At 38.4% G+C, this 17034-nt stretch overlaps 1 protein-coding gene across 5 annotated transcripts in view; it reads right to left on the bottom strand.

Annotated features, from left to right (window-relative positions):
* The window catches only part of HBS1L (HBS1 like translational GTPase), a 64737-nt gene that overhangs the window by 5759 nt on the left and 41944 nt on the right, over positions 1-17034 (bottom strand). For all 5 annotated transcript variants that reach the window (XM_049799865.1, XM_049799869.1, XM_049799866.1 and 2 more), the window contains 8 exons: positions 12638-12894; positions 11997-12162; positions 9705-9822; positions 6868-7014; positions 6141-6215; positions 5252-5369; positions 4995-5063; positions 1636-1740 (listed from right to left, as the gene is read on the bottom strand). In XM_049799865.1, coding sequence (XP_049655822.1) covers positions 1636-1740; positions 4995-5063; positions 5252-5369; positions 6141-6215; positions 6868-7014; positions 9705-9822; positions 11997-12162; positions 12638-12894 — 1055 coding nt within the window. The remainder of the gene's footprint in view (positions 1-1635; positions 1741-4994; positions 5064-5251; positions 5370-6140; positions 6216-6867; positions 7015-9704; positions 9823-11996; positions 12163-12637; positions 12895-17034) is intronic.

The following is a 17034-nucleotide window of genomic DNA, read 5'->3' on the forward strand; positions in this document are numbered from 1 at the left end:
AACTTTCATTTACCTTAAGTGGGTTTGCTGACTCTTTCATAAAAAAGCGTAACTGCTGCCTTTCGTTCATGACATCGCATCTATTAGAAAGCGTCTTTAAAAGTAATTTTATTCTGATTTTGATGCATTTTAATTGCTTTAAAAGATAACCTGGCTCATGGGTGAGGACATAAATAATTGCTCCTGACTTAACATTCTGAGGTTTCTGGTAGACACCAATGATGAAAGAAAAAAACCTCACTTATCTATAACTACTGCACACATTTATAGGATCTAGTCCTATTTTGCTACAGATTGTATTTATTGATTTGAAAATCTGTTCCCAAAACTACTTCTCAAAAACATGCCAGAAAGCATCATTCAACTACAAGCATGTTAAGTACTGTTTTTTAAGTAGTGTTGATAGTTATTTTACATGTAGATGTCATTCTCACAGAATAAGTGAAACTCAGTCTTTTGAAATGAAAAAGTGGAATTCTAATGTGCACACCACATTTAGTAAGGACTGTATGACAAATTAAGTTATCTCTTCTTTACATTAAATATAAATAATACACACTTAATAAACTAATACACCAACCTTCACCTGCTTTTCAGCCATGTGAAAGGCAGTACCAAAGAAAAATCATAGAATTGTACCATTGGGGATACTCAGACAAAATACATCTTTCTCCATACTACTTCCTCCACTCCCAAAACAGAGGAGTGACTACAGTGGTCTGATAACCATATTCATCCACGTTATTGTAACATTCCTGTGCATGTGAACAGTGTGCATGCAACCATATAAACAGGCACACTGAAGAGCTTCCCAAATTAGCACTGAACGAGCTGGTTCTGGAACGAAACAGGACAGTCGAACCAGCACATTGCTGAATTCAGGCTAAGTAGTTAGATACAGAAACCTCTTCATTTATGTTGAGGTCTTAATTTTTCATTCATTGGTCAATGTAGGAAAACCATAATTTTATCTTTCTGTTTGCATATGAAACAAAAACAACTCTGAAGTACAAAACCGGCAAGCTTAATCAGGAAACAGGTAAACATTTAATGTCTTAACTATTCCTCTTCTCAGAAATCAAATGTATTGAAATTTAAATCCAATTTTCTTCTATTTTGTAGTTGCTCAGGACAATTATTTCCTGAAAGTTTGTATATTATGAAAGGATCGGTGATAATCTCATGAACATCAAACAGCAGAGACTTAGTTCTCAAGCTTTTTCACATCTAATTCAAAGGTTAATTTCTAAAGGTTGTTCAACATCCTCACACTTCCTAACAGCAATAACACTCCACAGAAAAGCTGAATATTAATGATTCCTGTACTGCATATTTTTATAAACATTGCTGGAACTCAGATGTTTTTACAGGTTCTTCGTAAAGCAATATCAAAAGTCATGAGGCTGTAACATTTGGAATATCTGATATGGTAAAAAAAGATTTAAAAAAATGCAAGATTTCACATACTCTTCATAGACATATTTATACAGACACAGTCACATCTAAAGAAATTCGTTTTATGCTTTCACATTTTATGTTTGACAGTTAGTATCAGTTTGACAGTCTGTTACCATTTCAGTAACTGCTTCTAGCCCAGTATTGACCTGAAAGTAAACACGCTTCTGAAGACCGTACCTTTTGCAGTGCAAGTTTCATTGGGAGGCATTGCCAGAAGTCGTTCTCCAACTTGAATATAGCCTGCTTCTATTTTACCAGTGACACAAAATCCTGATCCTTGGTCTGTAATAAACACAGCAATAATTTCAAAAAACTTCATAGTAAGGTCAATTTCCCATCACAAGTTAGCCCTTCAGCAATGCATAGATAAGTTTTTAATATAATGAAGACAGGCCCCCCCCCCCCACCCCAGTAGAGTGTTCAGTACTTGCAAGTTAGCCAGCTGTGCATCATAATGAAAGTGAAACATTAAATTCAAAACCTCTAGATCTTATGTTTTTTCAGAACTAAGGGAGAAATATACCTACATTAGCTTAAAGAAGGATATGAAGAAATATTTTTTAGTTTTTCAATATTAGATTAAGTCCCTTAATTTCTAACAATTTTCTTTAATTCAGCACTTTCTCACTACAATTACAGATTAAAAAAAAAACATATCATAAAAATTCTCTTGCATACAGGTACAAATTCCTATACCATTCACTGTTTAACTGAGTCATGCTCAGTCTATGTGCTCTGTCTGCATATTTCTTTTACTCCTGGAAAGTCAAAGATTGATTCAGTGCTATTTAATATGAGGAGCTATTGTAATTTTGGATGATGTAAGCATTTCTGAATAAAAGATCTGCAAAGTTTTTCTTCTTCAATGTCCTTATTTGAATTCATTATTTGAATGATATGTCAGTTATTTTCAATAGATGTGCTACACATGCACATTTATGCACTTACACCTTAAAAAATGCCTCATATCCTTAGCGTGCATTTGCAGGTGTGTTTAAGAAGAATCCTCAGAAGTGAGTCTACAATGACATTTTCAGTAACCATACAAACAACAAATACACCTTTGGCTGAACATTAGAATTCAGTGATAAGCAAGCATCTGAGTATTTTGTGTGTCACATTAAGCTTTTAATCTAAAGCTGAATTCAAAAGAGCAAGCTGACCTCAAACCTTGAGGTCACATACTATCAACTTGCTCTTTTGTGTTCATCACCATTATTGATGAATGCTCCATCTATCTAGCTGGAAGAATATTACCAGTATGTCTGCAAGCTAATTTTCCTCTATTCATTCCAGCAAATAAGATGAATGCAATCAATTAACAGATGACATCAGACGTCAAAAGAACAGAAAACTGGAGAAGCAGATACTTGCTAGAAAAAGAATCCCCAGGTCATGACACAAATACCACCTCAATATGGTCCACAAAAGAACCTGAAGCTGGCTCTGCAAGCACTTGCAGGCAACGAGAAATGCGAACTGGTTTCAGGTTCCCAACCACTCCCAAGCACAATCAAGAACCATTTCTCTTTTTTTTTTTTCACATCATCACCAGCTCTGGCTTGGTAAACCAGAGTGGTGTTTGAAGCTTCACCCTCCCATGCCGACTGCTTCCTGCAAAACGTCAAGTTCCTTCAGCTCCCCTGGAAATCAATGCAAGTACAAAATGGATAGTGGGGGACAGAATCAAGGCATAAAAAATAGCCTGATTTCTGTGTATCATGGTACTTAGGTTCTCCCAGGACATGTTCTTTGTCCTCAGGATTTGGCTGCTGGACAAGACTTTTCTAAAGTCAGGTCAAGTCATACCCTAGATAGCATTATAACATGGTAAGTGGTGATTGATGTAGCCATGAAGGAATTTACAGGGACCTCTTGGATCACGAGATAGTTTGCCTGGAAAAAATATTAGGAGGGCTATGGAGGACAACAGCCAAAATCAGGCTGAGGTAGATGAATCATATGTGTAAGTAACCTTAAATAAAGAAAGGGGTTTTTCCAAACTACATAAGAGCACACTCAGCACTCTCACTTTTTACACACTTGTATGGACAGCTCCTCCTGAGCATGCAGAGGCACTGGAATAGAGCTGAGAACAACTGTTGCTTCCTTTACTCATAGCTGCAGCTACTTCCTCTGGTGGCATCCAAGTTAATTAAGTTTTGAGATCACAAGGTTAAGAAAAAATAGCCTAAAAACCACCTAAAATGCCACATTTAGTGATAAATGCTGTATATGTAAATTGAGTCCCTTCCAAAGCCATTATTTTTTTGCATACCTTAGCAAAAAATCAGACTTTTCCACAGAACGGATTTAGTCAAAATTGCTCATTTTGTGAAAGTTAGGTCAACACAAAAGTGGTTATTGCAACGCAAAAATTGTGATAATATTTTGAAAGATCTCAATCAATAATCCTAAAACTCTTTCCCACAGCTCATGAACTTAAAAAAAAAATAAAAATACAGTGATAGCCTAGATGACGAAACTAGTGGTAACACACTAGGGTAAGTTCTCATGCAAAGTTTCAATATTTAACATTATGGCTTCAGTACCTTAAGTCAGCTAACCCAGGGCATGTACAGCATCTAGTGTTTTCTCAAGGACCCACATGAAAATTGCACAAACCTGATTTTTCCAATTACAATCAGTATTTTGGTTTGTTTGTACTTCCCCTATAAACACCCTATATATAAAGTAAAATTTCTTTTAAAATATGAACTTCAATAATAATATTTGATTACAAGTATTTACAACATTTCAATCATGCTGTCATTTAGCTTGCAACATTTCTCAAGGGACCTATGGAACATTTCAAACAGGGTAAGTGTTGCAAATCTTATTTCTTCTAAAGTACCTGTAAATGTAAATGCATTTAACTGAAAAAAATATCAAGTTTACCACGAAAACCTTAAGGGCTCAAGGCACTCTTTCTCCAGACAATGGAAATAAGAACTGGTTATAGTTACTTGCTATCCATATCTCTACTAGTACTAGGGAACAGCTAGCTGCCTTTCATTAAATCCTTGGCTGGTTGTAACAGTATCAACACCAACATCACCCTTTTCTTCCACCTCACCACTCCAAATTTTTATATGAAAATGAAGGAATTTATCATTATTTACAGCTACAATAATGAACATAAAAGGAACAAGTCAAACTTTTTTAAAATCTAGGAATGGAAGGTAAAAGAGCCCAAAAAGTCACACTCAAAAAGTTTGAGAAACACTCATTTAGGCAACAACAAACCCGTTTGGGAAAGAGAAACTCCCAAATTCTGTCCCACAGAACCATCAACTCATTACACAGCCAATTAGCTGGTCACACAGATTTTCTTCCTCAATTTCTTTTCCAGTGTTTCTCCTTCAGCAGTACTATCTAAAATGCGACAAAGAACAGTTCTTGAAAACTTACTATTCCTGTTCAAGACTACCGATACACATAAAGCTCCTACTTTAAGTCTTATTTTTACATCATTTTTCAACATTTGTGTTAAATATCGGTTAAATAATTGTGAAAATATTATAGAAACAACCAACCTTTAAAAACATCAGCAACACACAACCTAAATGGTTTATCCACTGATCTCTGTGGTGGCTTGAAAGAATCTGCAAATAAATTGATAAGGCCTTTTAGAATTTCTGTATTCAATAACTACCTCAACAACTTCTCACTTAGGGATAAATCAACTATATTGCATTCCAAAGACTTTGTCCCACACTTCCCCCAAAATAAAAGTTTTGACATACACAGGAGTAAGATATATTAGTTTTTAAATGAGGAAAATTGCACTCACCAATTTGCTCTAACAAACAGTTTCCTTTATACCACTGTGTGAGGTCACTTGACTGACTCCTTGTGACCAGGTTTTCACCACCAAGGCCACTTGTTGGGATGTAAGCCACATCCGATTCCTAATTAAGAAAACAAACAGAAGTTAAGCATACATTAACAACAGGATCTTCTAGCAGAATCAAGAGGTGCATTTTTCAACATCATGTATCTAAGCTATAAAAGAACAGTTGGCACATTCATTATTTCCCCTAGAGAAGGCAGATTACCTGATGGACCCACTTCCCTTCCATTTACCTCTTGCCTTCTCACAGTGCTCCAAAAAGATTTGGAGATATTTAAACATGATGATAGCAAAATTAACAACTAGAAACTGAGTTCAGGTAACAAACTCCAATTCCGTATCTGACAGGCAAAACTTCAGTTTGAATTACTGATTTATGCATAGGGATTTCAGGAAGGCCACAGCCAAATGGATAGTTGGATCTGAGGAAATGTGAGAACAGTCAAGAACGGCAAATGCGTTTGTAATCCACACTGACACCTGCTATGGTATAAAACTCTCTACTGGCATTCATGTAATCCTGAACAGTAAGATAGATGATCCTTGGTCTGTTCTGCTTTGTAGACAGCAATCCCAAGAAACTACAAGTGAGGTGAGTGCCCCAAAGTTTCAACAGACCTAAACAAAGATGATGACAGAACAAGTATTAAAGAACTGACTAACCTTATCCAGGGCTCAATGTACACCCTACCAGAAGGAAAAGGCATCTGCTATACTATATGCACACAGTAGTAGCAGGAAAGTGACACAAAATAACCTGACACTAAGAAAAGCTTATCCTACCTAAATGCCTGAACAAAGCAACAAAGACCTCAGAAATTTACATTACCTTAAAACCAGCTTGTTTAAGAAATTGGCTGAGCTTATTTGTAATTTCCTGAAATCTTTCCTGTTGCCAATTGACCTAAAATAGAAAACAGATTATGATAATAAAACTGTAGGTTTTTAACCATGACTCGAACATACTGCTGCATGTCATCAGCTCTGTAGTACCAGTAGGTGTTCTCCACACACAGCACCCAATGAATTTATAAATGAGATTTACATGTGGATTCATAGTTGAATACATAAGAGCATACACATTAACAATTACTGACAGCAAACAACACACCACTTAATTTGCAAGCCCCTTTAGTTTGATTTGTCCTTGAATAGCACCTTTTTTTTTTATAGTTTACACAAAATTCAGATTCAGCAAGAATATAGACAACACAGTAATAACCTGAAACACAACTAGTAATATTTAACACACTTTACAGGTTTACATAAAGCTCTTGGGGTCTTGACCTGAATGGTCCTTGCAGATGCCACTGAGTTAACTGCTTATGTGAGATTTTCACAAGTACAAGAGGGACCACTACTCATTTTAGCACCAAAACTATCTGTGTGCTTTGAAAATACACCCATAAATAAAAAGAAAAGTATTGTAAAGTCTAAACACAAGAGACAGAGCTGAGAATCAAAGAAAGAAACAATACTTTATATTAGTTTCACAATATTGGGTCCACAATTCCAGATGGAAGCCCTTCAACTAAATGAAAAAATTAATCATGTACCTGGTCCATTTTATTGACTGCAACAGCTAGCTGTGTCACTCCAAGAGAGCGCACTAATAATCCATGTTCTCGAGTTTGTCCACCCGTCTCAAACCCTGCTTCAAACTCTCCTCTGCTAGCATCCACAACCAAAATAGCCACATCAGCCTAGATTTTTTAAAAAAAAAACAAAACAAAAAACAACAGAAACAACAAACCACAATCAAAAGTGGTTAAGAGGTGGAAATAATCTGGGTAAATAAGTCAATTAGCAACATTTCACATAAAATGTACTTTACACAGGAAGCATCCTGATGTGCCTCAAATGTAATTGAAACTGCTCAGTCCTATCCATGTCATAGCCCACTTTGGTGAGATATTATGGCATTATGTCATTTCATGTCATAAACCATCATTTTCTGTCAAACACAAGCCAACTCTTGGTTTTGGGAACCTGTCCTCTTCAAACTACCCACTATGGATGTGCTGCACAGACCTCAACTAAACAAGAGCAGTCCGTGCTCCAGAAACTTAAGAATGGTATGAACACAAGGTCCAGTTCTCCCTGCCTCACTCTCAACACCTTCGTAGTGAGAAGCTGCAAAAATTACAGATGAATAACAACACTACACAACTGGGACAACCAGTCAACTGCATGTTGGATGTGAATGCTTCACAGTCCACTCAACACACTGGAGATGCCAAAATCACAAGGTGGAAAAGATGAAGTAGCCTATTTTATCATCTAGGCAAACTCTCTGTCACAGTGTTAAGAGCAAATAGGTATCATGCAGTCTACAGCCCTGCACAAAAGTCAGCATGTAAGCACAGGGGAAAAACACAAGAGTTTGCTGTTAGCCTTAAATGCTGCTAATATTGCTTCTATTTTTCCTGCTTTGGTAACTAACAGCCAGTTAGACCATCACCATGTACCAAGCAATGGAAGCAGACATGAACAATAAAGGTACTGCTGTCAAAGAGGCAGGTGTAAGACAATTTCATAGGACTGATGATTTGGACATCATGGAAAGAGAGAGGAGAAAAGGTAGTACTTTCTCCCTTTCCTTACATGCTTATGTTTCAGGATACCAGGAGAAGGAACAGAGACAGCACGTTGTCCTAGCTCTGAATTCCCCCTGCCTTGTCCTAGGCATGAAATCCCCACAGCTCATACAGAGACAGCTCAAGTGTAAGAACGGGAAAAGGATGAGGGATGAATTTCCCCACAGCTCTCAGCCTCAGAAGTGCATTGTGGTGAACTTCTCCCTCAAAAAAAAGGACGTCCTGTATTTTCTAAATTATTAATACTGTACCTTGGGACTTACGTGAATTAACCATATGTATCAAAGGACAGATCCTGGCCCTGATAAGGCTGATTTGCATTTTGCATAACAGCAGCTGGGGATTCACCTCCTAACAGAATTCTCCACAATAAAAAGGTATCAGAGCTATTTCCACATTTGCTTTCTTCCATCCATTGCTTCAGCACTGAGCCTACTCTAACAGGCAACAGAAACTTGCAAAGTTTCAATGATTACTTAACAGGCTTCAGAATAGACCAGTCCCTCACCATTCTGAGAGCTGAGGGAACATAGACATACCAAGTCTATCTGGCCAGCCCCATCTTCTGCTGAACTGATACAACTGCTGGTGGATCTGCAAGTCCTCTCTTAACACTTCTACCTGTATTACTTTTCCCCCAAAAGACAAAGTAACTTAAAGCTGTAAAGAAAATGGCATGGCTGAATTGACATTTTCCACTGTTCTGAAACTAAAGATCCATTTCTAATTTTAAAACCCCTGAACTTCTAACAACATATGCTCCACAATATAGATGAATAGAAGCTCTACACCATAATTTGCAAACTTCTGACTATTCTGCAGCCTACCCCCTGGGTCACAAGGTCTGAATTCCTACCCAGGCTTTGCTTCAGAGCTAGAGCAGAATCTGGGGCAAACCAGTCTTCCTACAGTGTAGTTCTCTATCTGCAAATCATACTAACAGTACCCACCCTTACTAAGGCCTTAAGCTAAAACTCACATCTCAGACTGTAATGACATCTGCAAAGCAAAAACCTCTACAAAATAGCTTAGCTTCAGGAAAAAAAAAAAAAAAAAAAAATCTTTGATTACACCTCTACTTTGGAGAATCAATTCTACTATTTTAAAAAGGGTGCCTTTAAGTGGAAGAAATTTCACACATTTTATGTCGTGTAACCACATTATTCTTCCTCCCCTCTGATTTATTATTGCCATAAATTAAATAACTAACCTATATAAGAATGGTAAGTGCCATACTGAATTCAATGGCTACTGCCCAATACTTTTGACTCTACCTACTGTTCCTAAAGCAAGTGGCACACAGTCTCTGCACATCCTATTGACAACACAGATGCATTCTGCATAAACTTTGTTATGTTTTCTCATCCCATATAAAACACATTGTTAAATAGAAGAACACTTTTTGTTTGACCTCTCCAAATCTTTAAGCCCAAAACCACTTAAAATCTTTACCTACAAGACCACTTTCACAGAACTTCTTGTTGAGTAGACATATGCCACATTTGAATAGCTTTCAAAGCTCAACTATGATTTTATCAAACTGCAACTTAGTATTCAAATTACTTACCTAATAAAACTCTCCTCCAAAAAATTAATGCCCCCAAAAAAGAAAAGCAACTGCCTTTAAAATTAAACAAACACATTCTTTTTTTAAGTTTAGAAAACTCATGAAAACCTCAAAGTTATCTTAGCATCATTGATGATTCCATTTCATCTTAGATTTTAAAAGAAAACCAATTTAAGACAAAGTTATAAATAATAATGCTATTGGAAAAATACTTTTAGACCATCTCTACCTGTGCAGCTCCTGTGATCATATTTGGAATGAAGTCTTTGTGGCCTGGAGCATCCATCAGTGTGATTATTTTAGTCTTTGTCTCGAATTTGGTCATACCCACATCCATTGTCACTCCCCTTAAACAAAGCATACATGCAGTGCACCATTAAAACTGCTTTGAAAGCTTCATCAATATAAAGTATGCTATTAAAAACACAACCATAAAATTATAGACTTCATAGCTTTCATTTGATTTAGCCTGCACAAAAAAAATCTGAAAGAAACCTGCTTGCTGGAAAAAACCTCTAGAGCTGCCCTTCAGTAACTCTAGTTGCAAAGAAACACAAACCCAGAATTCAGAGTACTAACTCCATGGACCCATAGACTGTATTGCATATTTAAATCATCACTAATTCTACTTTTAATACTTAGCTCTTCAGAAAAAGGCATCACAGAGTAACAGAAACCTGGCTAAGAATAAAAAAATAGTAGATATGAGACTATAGGAATACAGTTACACATTTGCAAAGATCCATATGCAGGACTACTGATTATCAAGGAGGCATCGCAGTACTTTGACTCAGTTCTACATCTCACCAACGACCACATGTTCTGCACAGCATATAGGATAGAATTCATCTGATCAAATGCAAACACCTGTCATGCACATGTCTGTATCTTGGTTAGTCATCTGCATCTCCCTTTATAGACAATGAAGACAAGCAGGCACTTTCAAGGGACAAAACTTCTCACATTAAAACAGACTTAAAATACGCTACTTCCAATGACAAAAAGCCAACAATATAACCCCCCAAAACCCCCACACATTTACAGATGGTTCCAGAAAGCTTTCCTTTAAAAATACAAAACTCAACATAATAAAAAACCTGAATCAATCAAAAATACCAATTCAGAAAACTTTTCCCTTAATAATTATAGTTTATCTTCTGAGGAGAAGTCTTGTACCTAAATGCACAACTGTTGGACACTAAAAAAAAATCATAGACCAAGGGATATCACTTTTAAGGCTCATGACAATTATTCTACAAACTTTTCTTTCTGTTAACATTTGTCTCTATTTCCAGTTTCACATGTTAATTACATCCTATCAGGGTTGCTTGGTTTAATTATTCTATTCCAGATCTGCAAAATGATTTGATCTTCAAAGTTTGTCCATTTTACACCCAGCTACCTCTACAGGGATTAAGAAAAAGACCTTTCCCCCATCAGCTTTTCCTCTTCACATCCTTAGACTATAATGTCACAACAACACTACCACTACGATATCAGCAGCCTTAACTGATGTAAGGCTACTTTTAAAATATGTGTTTGATTGCTTTGGGATTGTTCCCCCCTTCCCTGTACCTGCACCCCCTCAACACACAGACCCTCACTCAGGTTTGTATGCACACTTCGTAAACAGAAGGACTCACATAGGCAAAAGTTTAGCTATATACAGGGATGCTGCAAAAGCGTATCCGCCTTTAAAAACACCACGACAGTTACACACTCGATAGGGACTGCCTTACTCCATGTTCTTTAGCATCAGTTTACATTGTGACAGTTATCTTTCCAACCAGAAGAGTTTACATGCTATGAATCAAAGGTGTAAAAATATAAACACATAAGAAAATGCCTTTTTTTATTATTTTGTGAACAGAATATCATGTCTTTAGTTCCCCACGTAGTATTCTTAAAAGCTCTTACAGATTTGTTTTAAATTAGCTTCACTGCTTCCCCGTTACGTACTTTTTCAATATGATAAAATTTAATTTTAAATTTTGTATTTCAAGTTAATAAAGGCAGTTCATAAAGAATACAAATATAATTTATTAGTTCAATTTATAGATTTTATATTCAATGTAATGTCAGTCACATGTGATGAACTGACATTTCAGTTATTAGTTCATAATTCTGACACCCTTTCATAGAAAAATTTAACCTAGAATTTTCCCATACAATGATAACCAAACTGAGAGAAAATTAGCAGCAATAAACCAGTAAGGCAGCTTTAAATGAACTAACCCAGCTACTAGAAGCATTCCACATTGTAGTCCTACAGTGCACTCCACAGCATAGAAATATGAGAAGAAATACTCAAATTCTTGTTCACATTTTATAACCAAACAAGGATACTATTTTTTTCTTTTGATAACATATACTCATATAGACAAAGAAAACTATTTGCTATTAAGTACCAAGTAAATAGCTTTAGAGTATTTCTACCAAAGCATTATTAGTAGACTGATATTTCCTAACAAATGCTGTTCTTTTAGGAAAAAAAGGTAATTCCATTAAAAGATATTTCTACCTTTCTCTTTCTTCACCAGTTTCATCCAAGACCCATGCATAGGCAAACGAAGCTTTGCCAGCCTTCTTAGATTCCTGTTCGTATTTATGCATAGTTCTTTTGTTCACATTTCCCAAAAGGTAGAGCAGATGACCCATTAAAGTACTTTTACCTGCATCAACATGTCCTACGGAGGGAAAGAAATACTATATCAATTTTATTAATTTATGCATTTTAAATATAGTACAAGAAGAAATATACTACAAAATAGGAAAATCACATGCACTAATGATGCTTATGCAATCCATAGAATTTCACAATCCTGTAAGGTAAGAGCTATAGAGAAGCAGTTTATTGAAACAGTCAGTTAGCACAACAGCCATATAACACCTCCAAATTCATACTCAAGAAGAACACACTGCAAGAATGAAACCAAACCCAAGTACATTTTACTATACTGTCAAAAACAAGCTAAGTCAACCTTACTGGCCTAGTCAAGGACATCTGAATGTACTCCCTCCAAAGAAAAATGGTCAAGCAGATGCGACTGAAAACAGTATGAGATTTCCTTTCCCTGTAGAGGACAGTTTTGCTTCTGTATCAATCCCAGATTCAATCAACACAGGTTTTAATCTGTCAAAAATGTAATTTAACAGTATTACCTATTACCACCAAATTAAGCAGTTGCTTTCCTCCTTGTCTCTTCTCCAACTCCGCTTTCACATCTATTTGTGGTTTTGTCTTGCTTGACTTTTTTACTGGAGTAGGCACCATATTCTGCTCTTCTGAAACCTGCCCTACTTGGGGTGAAAGAGTAGATTTTGAGACTGCCTCAAGTGTCCCAGAAGCTACACTGGCATCTTCAGTTAACAACCCTTTCTGAGATGTGTTAGCATGGCCGTTTTCTTCAGCAATCACACTAGGGAAAAAAAGAAAACACAAAGAATGCAAATGACAAAGCAGCCATAGAAATACAGGAAAGAAATTGAATTTTCCCTTCACTATCATGTAAGCCCCAGACAAAGAGTACGCGATAAGCCCATTAAGGTGGAAGCGATAAGCAGCTGGATACAAACTGTGCAGATACCAGCTCTGAACATCTTGTCTGAAAAGCACTGTGTACAAAAAGCAAGATAAGAAATAATCTTGTAAAATACATGAAACAGATAAACAAAAGCTTCCCACAGACACTTCTTTTAACAGGGAGCGAAAGGACAGTTGTGCAGAACAACTACAGAGAGCTGGTTGTCTCTGAAGTAACAGCCCAAATCAACTTTGAAGCATCAATCCTAAAACAGCTTCCGCATACACTGCAAGTACTGCAGCTGAACGTGGTGATGTTCCGTTGTGAGAAGAGCAATATAGCATAAAGAGTAGATACTAAGCTTATCTGAGCTGCAATTTAAGGTGCAATGCTTATATAGAGCCATAGTACATATGGCTTATATAGAGCCATTGTTCTATGCATAAAACAAGGCATCTAGGAGTAAGATTTGGATTCCCAACTCCCCTTCTCTAACACCCTGTTCTCTCACAGATCACTATACTAATCCTAATATTAAATAATCTTAAATATATTATTCTCCTATGCTCTCTCACTCTTTTTCTCTCTCATTTGTAAATGAGGATATTTTCCTAATTTACACAAGCATTCTGAGAATATACAATATGATTCTTCACCTGTTATGGCAAAGATGGCCACTAAAAACAAACACTAAGTGACATCTTCAAGAGAGCAAAGCTTTCTTCTTGCTTGACAGAGCTCCATGGTGAGGCATTAATATAAGCAGCAAGACAGGAACAGAAGCAGTTAATACAGGTGTGACTACATTATATCACAGCAAACTTCAATATACAAACCACTGACCACTAGAGTATGTTGAAAATACCTACAAAATACTGTATTTAAAACTTTATCCAAGGAGAAGAGTCTTATCCCCCTGGAAAACTGGAAATCCTTTCCAGTGCAGCACCACTGTGCTGTGGGCTGCCTTCTATGGAACGGATTCACACAGGCTCTCAGACTCAAAACTCTAAACACCTAGTATGAATTTTTCACTCCCTACTTTCTGTTTACATACCACAATTAACTTAACAGTTTTCCTCTTTTCACCTTTTATAAACAAACCCTATTTATTTTGGTACTTCAGAACCCTGCATTGTGACATCTTTGCTTTTATTTGACATTACTTCTCATTTTCTGTCTGTGTAGGAGTATTTGCAGTGTATTAGTCCCTTTCTATTACATGTATCTCAGGAAACAATATAGTCCAAGCATATTAGCCTACTGAACAAAGCAGGTCAAGAGTTATGATCTAAACCTAAGAAATGTTCAGAATGAACACAAAAACAGCCTCTCATTACAGCACTAAGCAACGTGGGACATTTTATAGGTGTCCCTTTTCCCCCTCAGTTTCAGAACCCACCTATGTAATCAGTACCGCAGCGGACTGATTGATTTTGGCACCTTTTTCATAAGGCCCAAAGCAACATCTTTCTCTTGAATGTGAAACCCCAAAGCATAAATGCGAGCACTTGGGTTTTTTGGCTACAGTTCCACAAGGCCAGGGTCTTGCATCAAGACTGGATACACAAGCACATGTTTCTCAAATCAGCTAAGCAAAGAACTGGGCTTATGCTAGCCATGCTAGTTGCACGGGCACAGATGGTATCTGTGCTTCTGCATAACGGATAGACAATTCTATATAAAGTCTATTCACAAGAACTTCTATCAAAATGCTCTAAACCACTTGAAGGAGAAGGACAAGTTTATATATCAAACTACTGCCTTAGGTCACACAATCATGACATTTTAAATTTGACACTACAAACAAGCAAGCTTGGTACCCTGGACTTCAGGAGAGCAGACTTTGGCCTCCTCGGGGATCTGCTTGGTAGAGTACCATGGGATACAGCCCTGAAGGGAAGAGAGGCCCAAGAAAACTGGTTAATATTCAAGGATCACGTCCTACAAACCCAGGAGCCATGCACCTCAACAAAGAGGAAGTCAGGCAAAAACACCAGAAGGCCTGCATGGATGAACAAGGAGCTCCTGGACAAACTCAGAAAGGAAGCCTACAGAGGGTGGAAGTAAGAACAGGTAGCCTGGGAGGAACACAGAGAAATTGTCCAAGCAGACAGGGATCAGGTTAGGAAAGCCAAAGCCCTGATAGAATTAAATCTGGCCAGGGACATGAAGGGCAACAAGAAAAGATTCTACAGATTGGTTGGTCTTAAAAGGAAGACTAGGCAAAACGCGGGCCTTCTGCAGAAGGAAATGGGAGACCTGGTTACCCAGGACATGGAGAAGGCTGAGGTACTCAGTGACTGTTTTGCCTTAGTCTTCACCTGCAAGTGCTCCAGCCACACCACCCGAGTCACAGAAGGCAAAGGCAGGAACTGGGAGAATGAAGAACTGCCCACCACAGAAGACCAGTTTTGAGACCATCTAAGGAACCTGAAGGTGCACAAGTCCATGGCACCTGATGAGATGCATCTGCAGGTCCTGAGGGAACTGGCAGATGAAGTGACTAAGCCACTATCCATATCTGAGAAGTCGTGGCAGTCCAGGGAAGTTCCCACTGACTGGAAAAGGGGAAACATAACTCCCATTTTTAAAACTGGGAAAAAATAAGACCTGGGGAACTAAAGGCCAGCCAGTCTCACCTCTGTGCCCAGCAAGATCATGGAGCAGATACTCCTGGCAACTATGCTAGGGCACATTGAAAATAAGGAGGTGACTGGTGACAGCCAACATGGCTTCACTAAGGGAAAATCATGCCTGACAAATTTCATGGCCTTCTATGATGGGGTTACAGCATTGGTGGATAAGGGAAGAGCAACAGATCCCATCTACCTGGACTTGTGCAAAGCATTTGACACTGTCCTGCAAGACATCCTTGTCTCTAAATTGGAGGGACATGGATTTGACAGATAGACCACTCTGTGGATAAGGAATTGGCTGGATGGTCACACTCAAAGAGTTGTGGTCAATGTAGTCCAAGTGGAGGCCAGTGGTGAGTGGCATCCCTTAGGGGCTGGTACTGGGACTGGCACTGTTTAACATCTTTGTTGGCAACATGGACAGTGGGATTGAGTGCACACTTGGCAAGTTTGCCAACAACACCAAGCTGTGTGGTGCAGTCAACACGCTGGAGGGATGGGATGCCATTCAGAGGGACTTTGACAGGCTTGTGAGGTGGGCCCATGCAAACCTCATGAAGTTCAACAAGGCCAAGTGCAAGGTCCTACACGTGGGTCAGGGCAATCCCAAGCACAAATACAGGCTGGGTGATGAGTGGATTGAGAGCAGCCCTGAGGAGAAGGACTTGGGGGTGTTGGTTGATGAGAAGCTCAACATGACCCAGCAACGTGCGCTTGCAGCCCAGAAAGCCAGTCACGTTCTGGGCTGCATCAAAAGAAGCATGGCCAGCAGGTTGAAGGAGGTGATTCTTCCCCTCTACTCCACTCTCATGAGACCCCACCTGGAGTACTGCGTCCAGCTGTGGGCCCCCAACATCAGAAGGACACGGACCTGTTGGAGCAAGCCCAGAGAAGGGCCACAAAGATGAACAGAGGGTTGGAGCACCTCTCCTGTGAAGACAGGCTGAGACAGTTGGGGTTGTTCAGCCTGGAGAAGAGAAGGCGCTAGGGAGACCTTATAGCAGCCTTCCAGTACCTAAAGGGGGCCTACAAGAAAGCTAGGGAGGGACTTTTTACAAGGGCATGTAGTGATAGGACAAGAGGTAACAGCTTTAAACTGAAAAAGGGTAGATTTAGATTAGATGTAAGGAAGAAGTTTTTCACTGTGAAGGTGGTGAGGCACTGGAACAGGTTGCCCAGAGAGGCTGTGGATGCCCCATCCCTCGGAGTGTTCAAGCCCAGGTTGGATGGGGCTTTGAGCAACCAGGTCTAGTGGAAGATGTCCCTGCCCATGGCAGGGGGATTGGAACTAGATGATCTTTAAGGTCCCTTCCAACACAAACCATCCTATGATTCTATGAAACCAGCGGTACTGTATCACTAAGTGTAGCCTTAGACAAGCTCCAGTATATAACAT

This window comes from Accipiter gentilis, chromosome 5 (genome assembly GCF_929443795.1).
Source record: "Accipiter gentilis chromosome 5, bAccGen1.1, whole genome shotgun sequence".
Classification (NCBI taxonomy): domain Eukaryota; kingdom Metazoa; phylum Chordata; class Aves; order Accipitriformes; family Accipitridae; genus Astur; species Astur gentilis.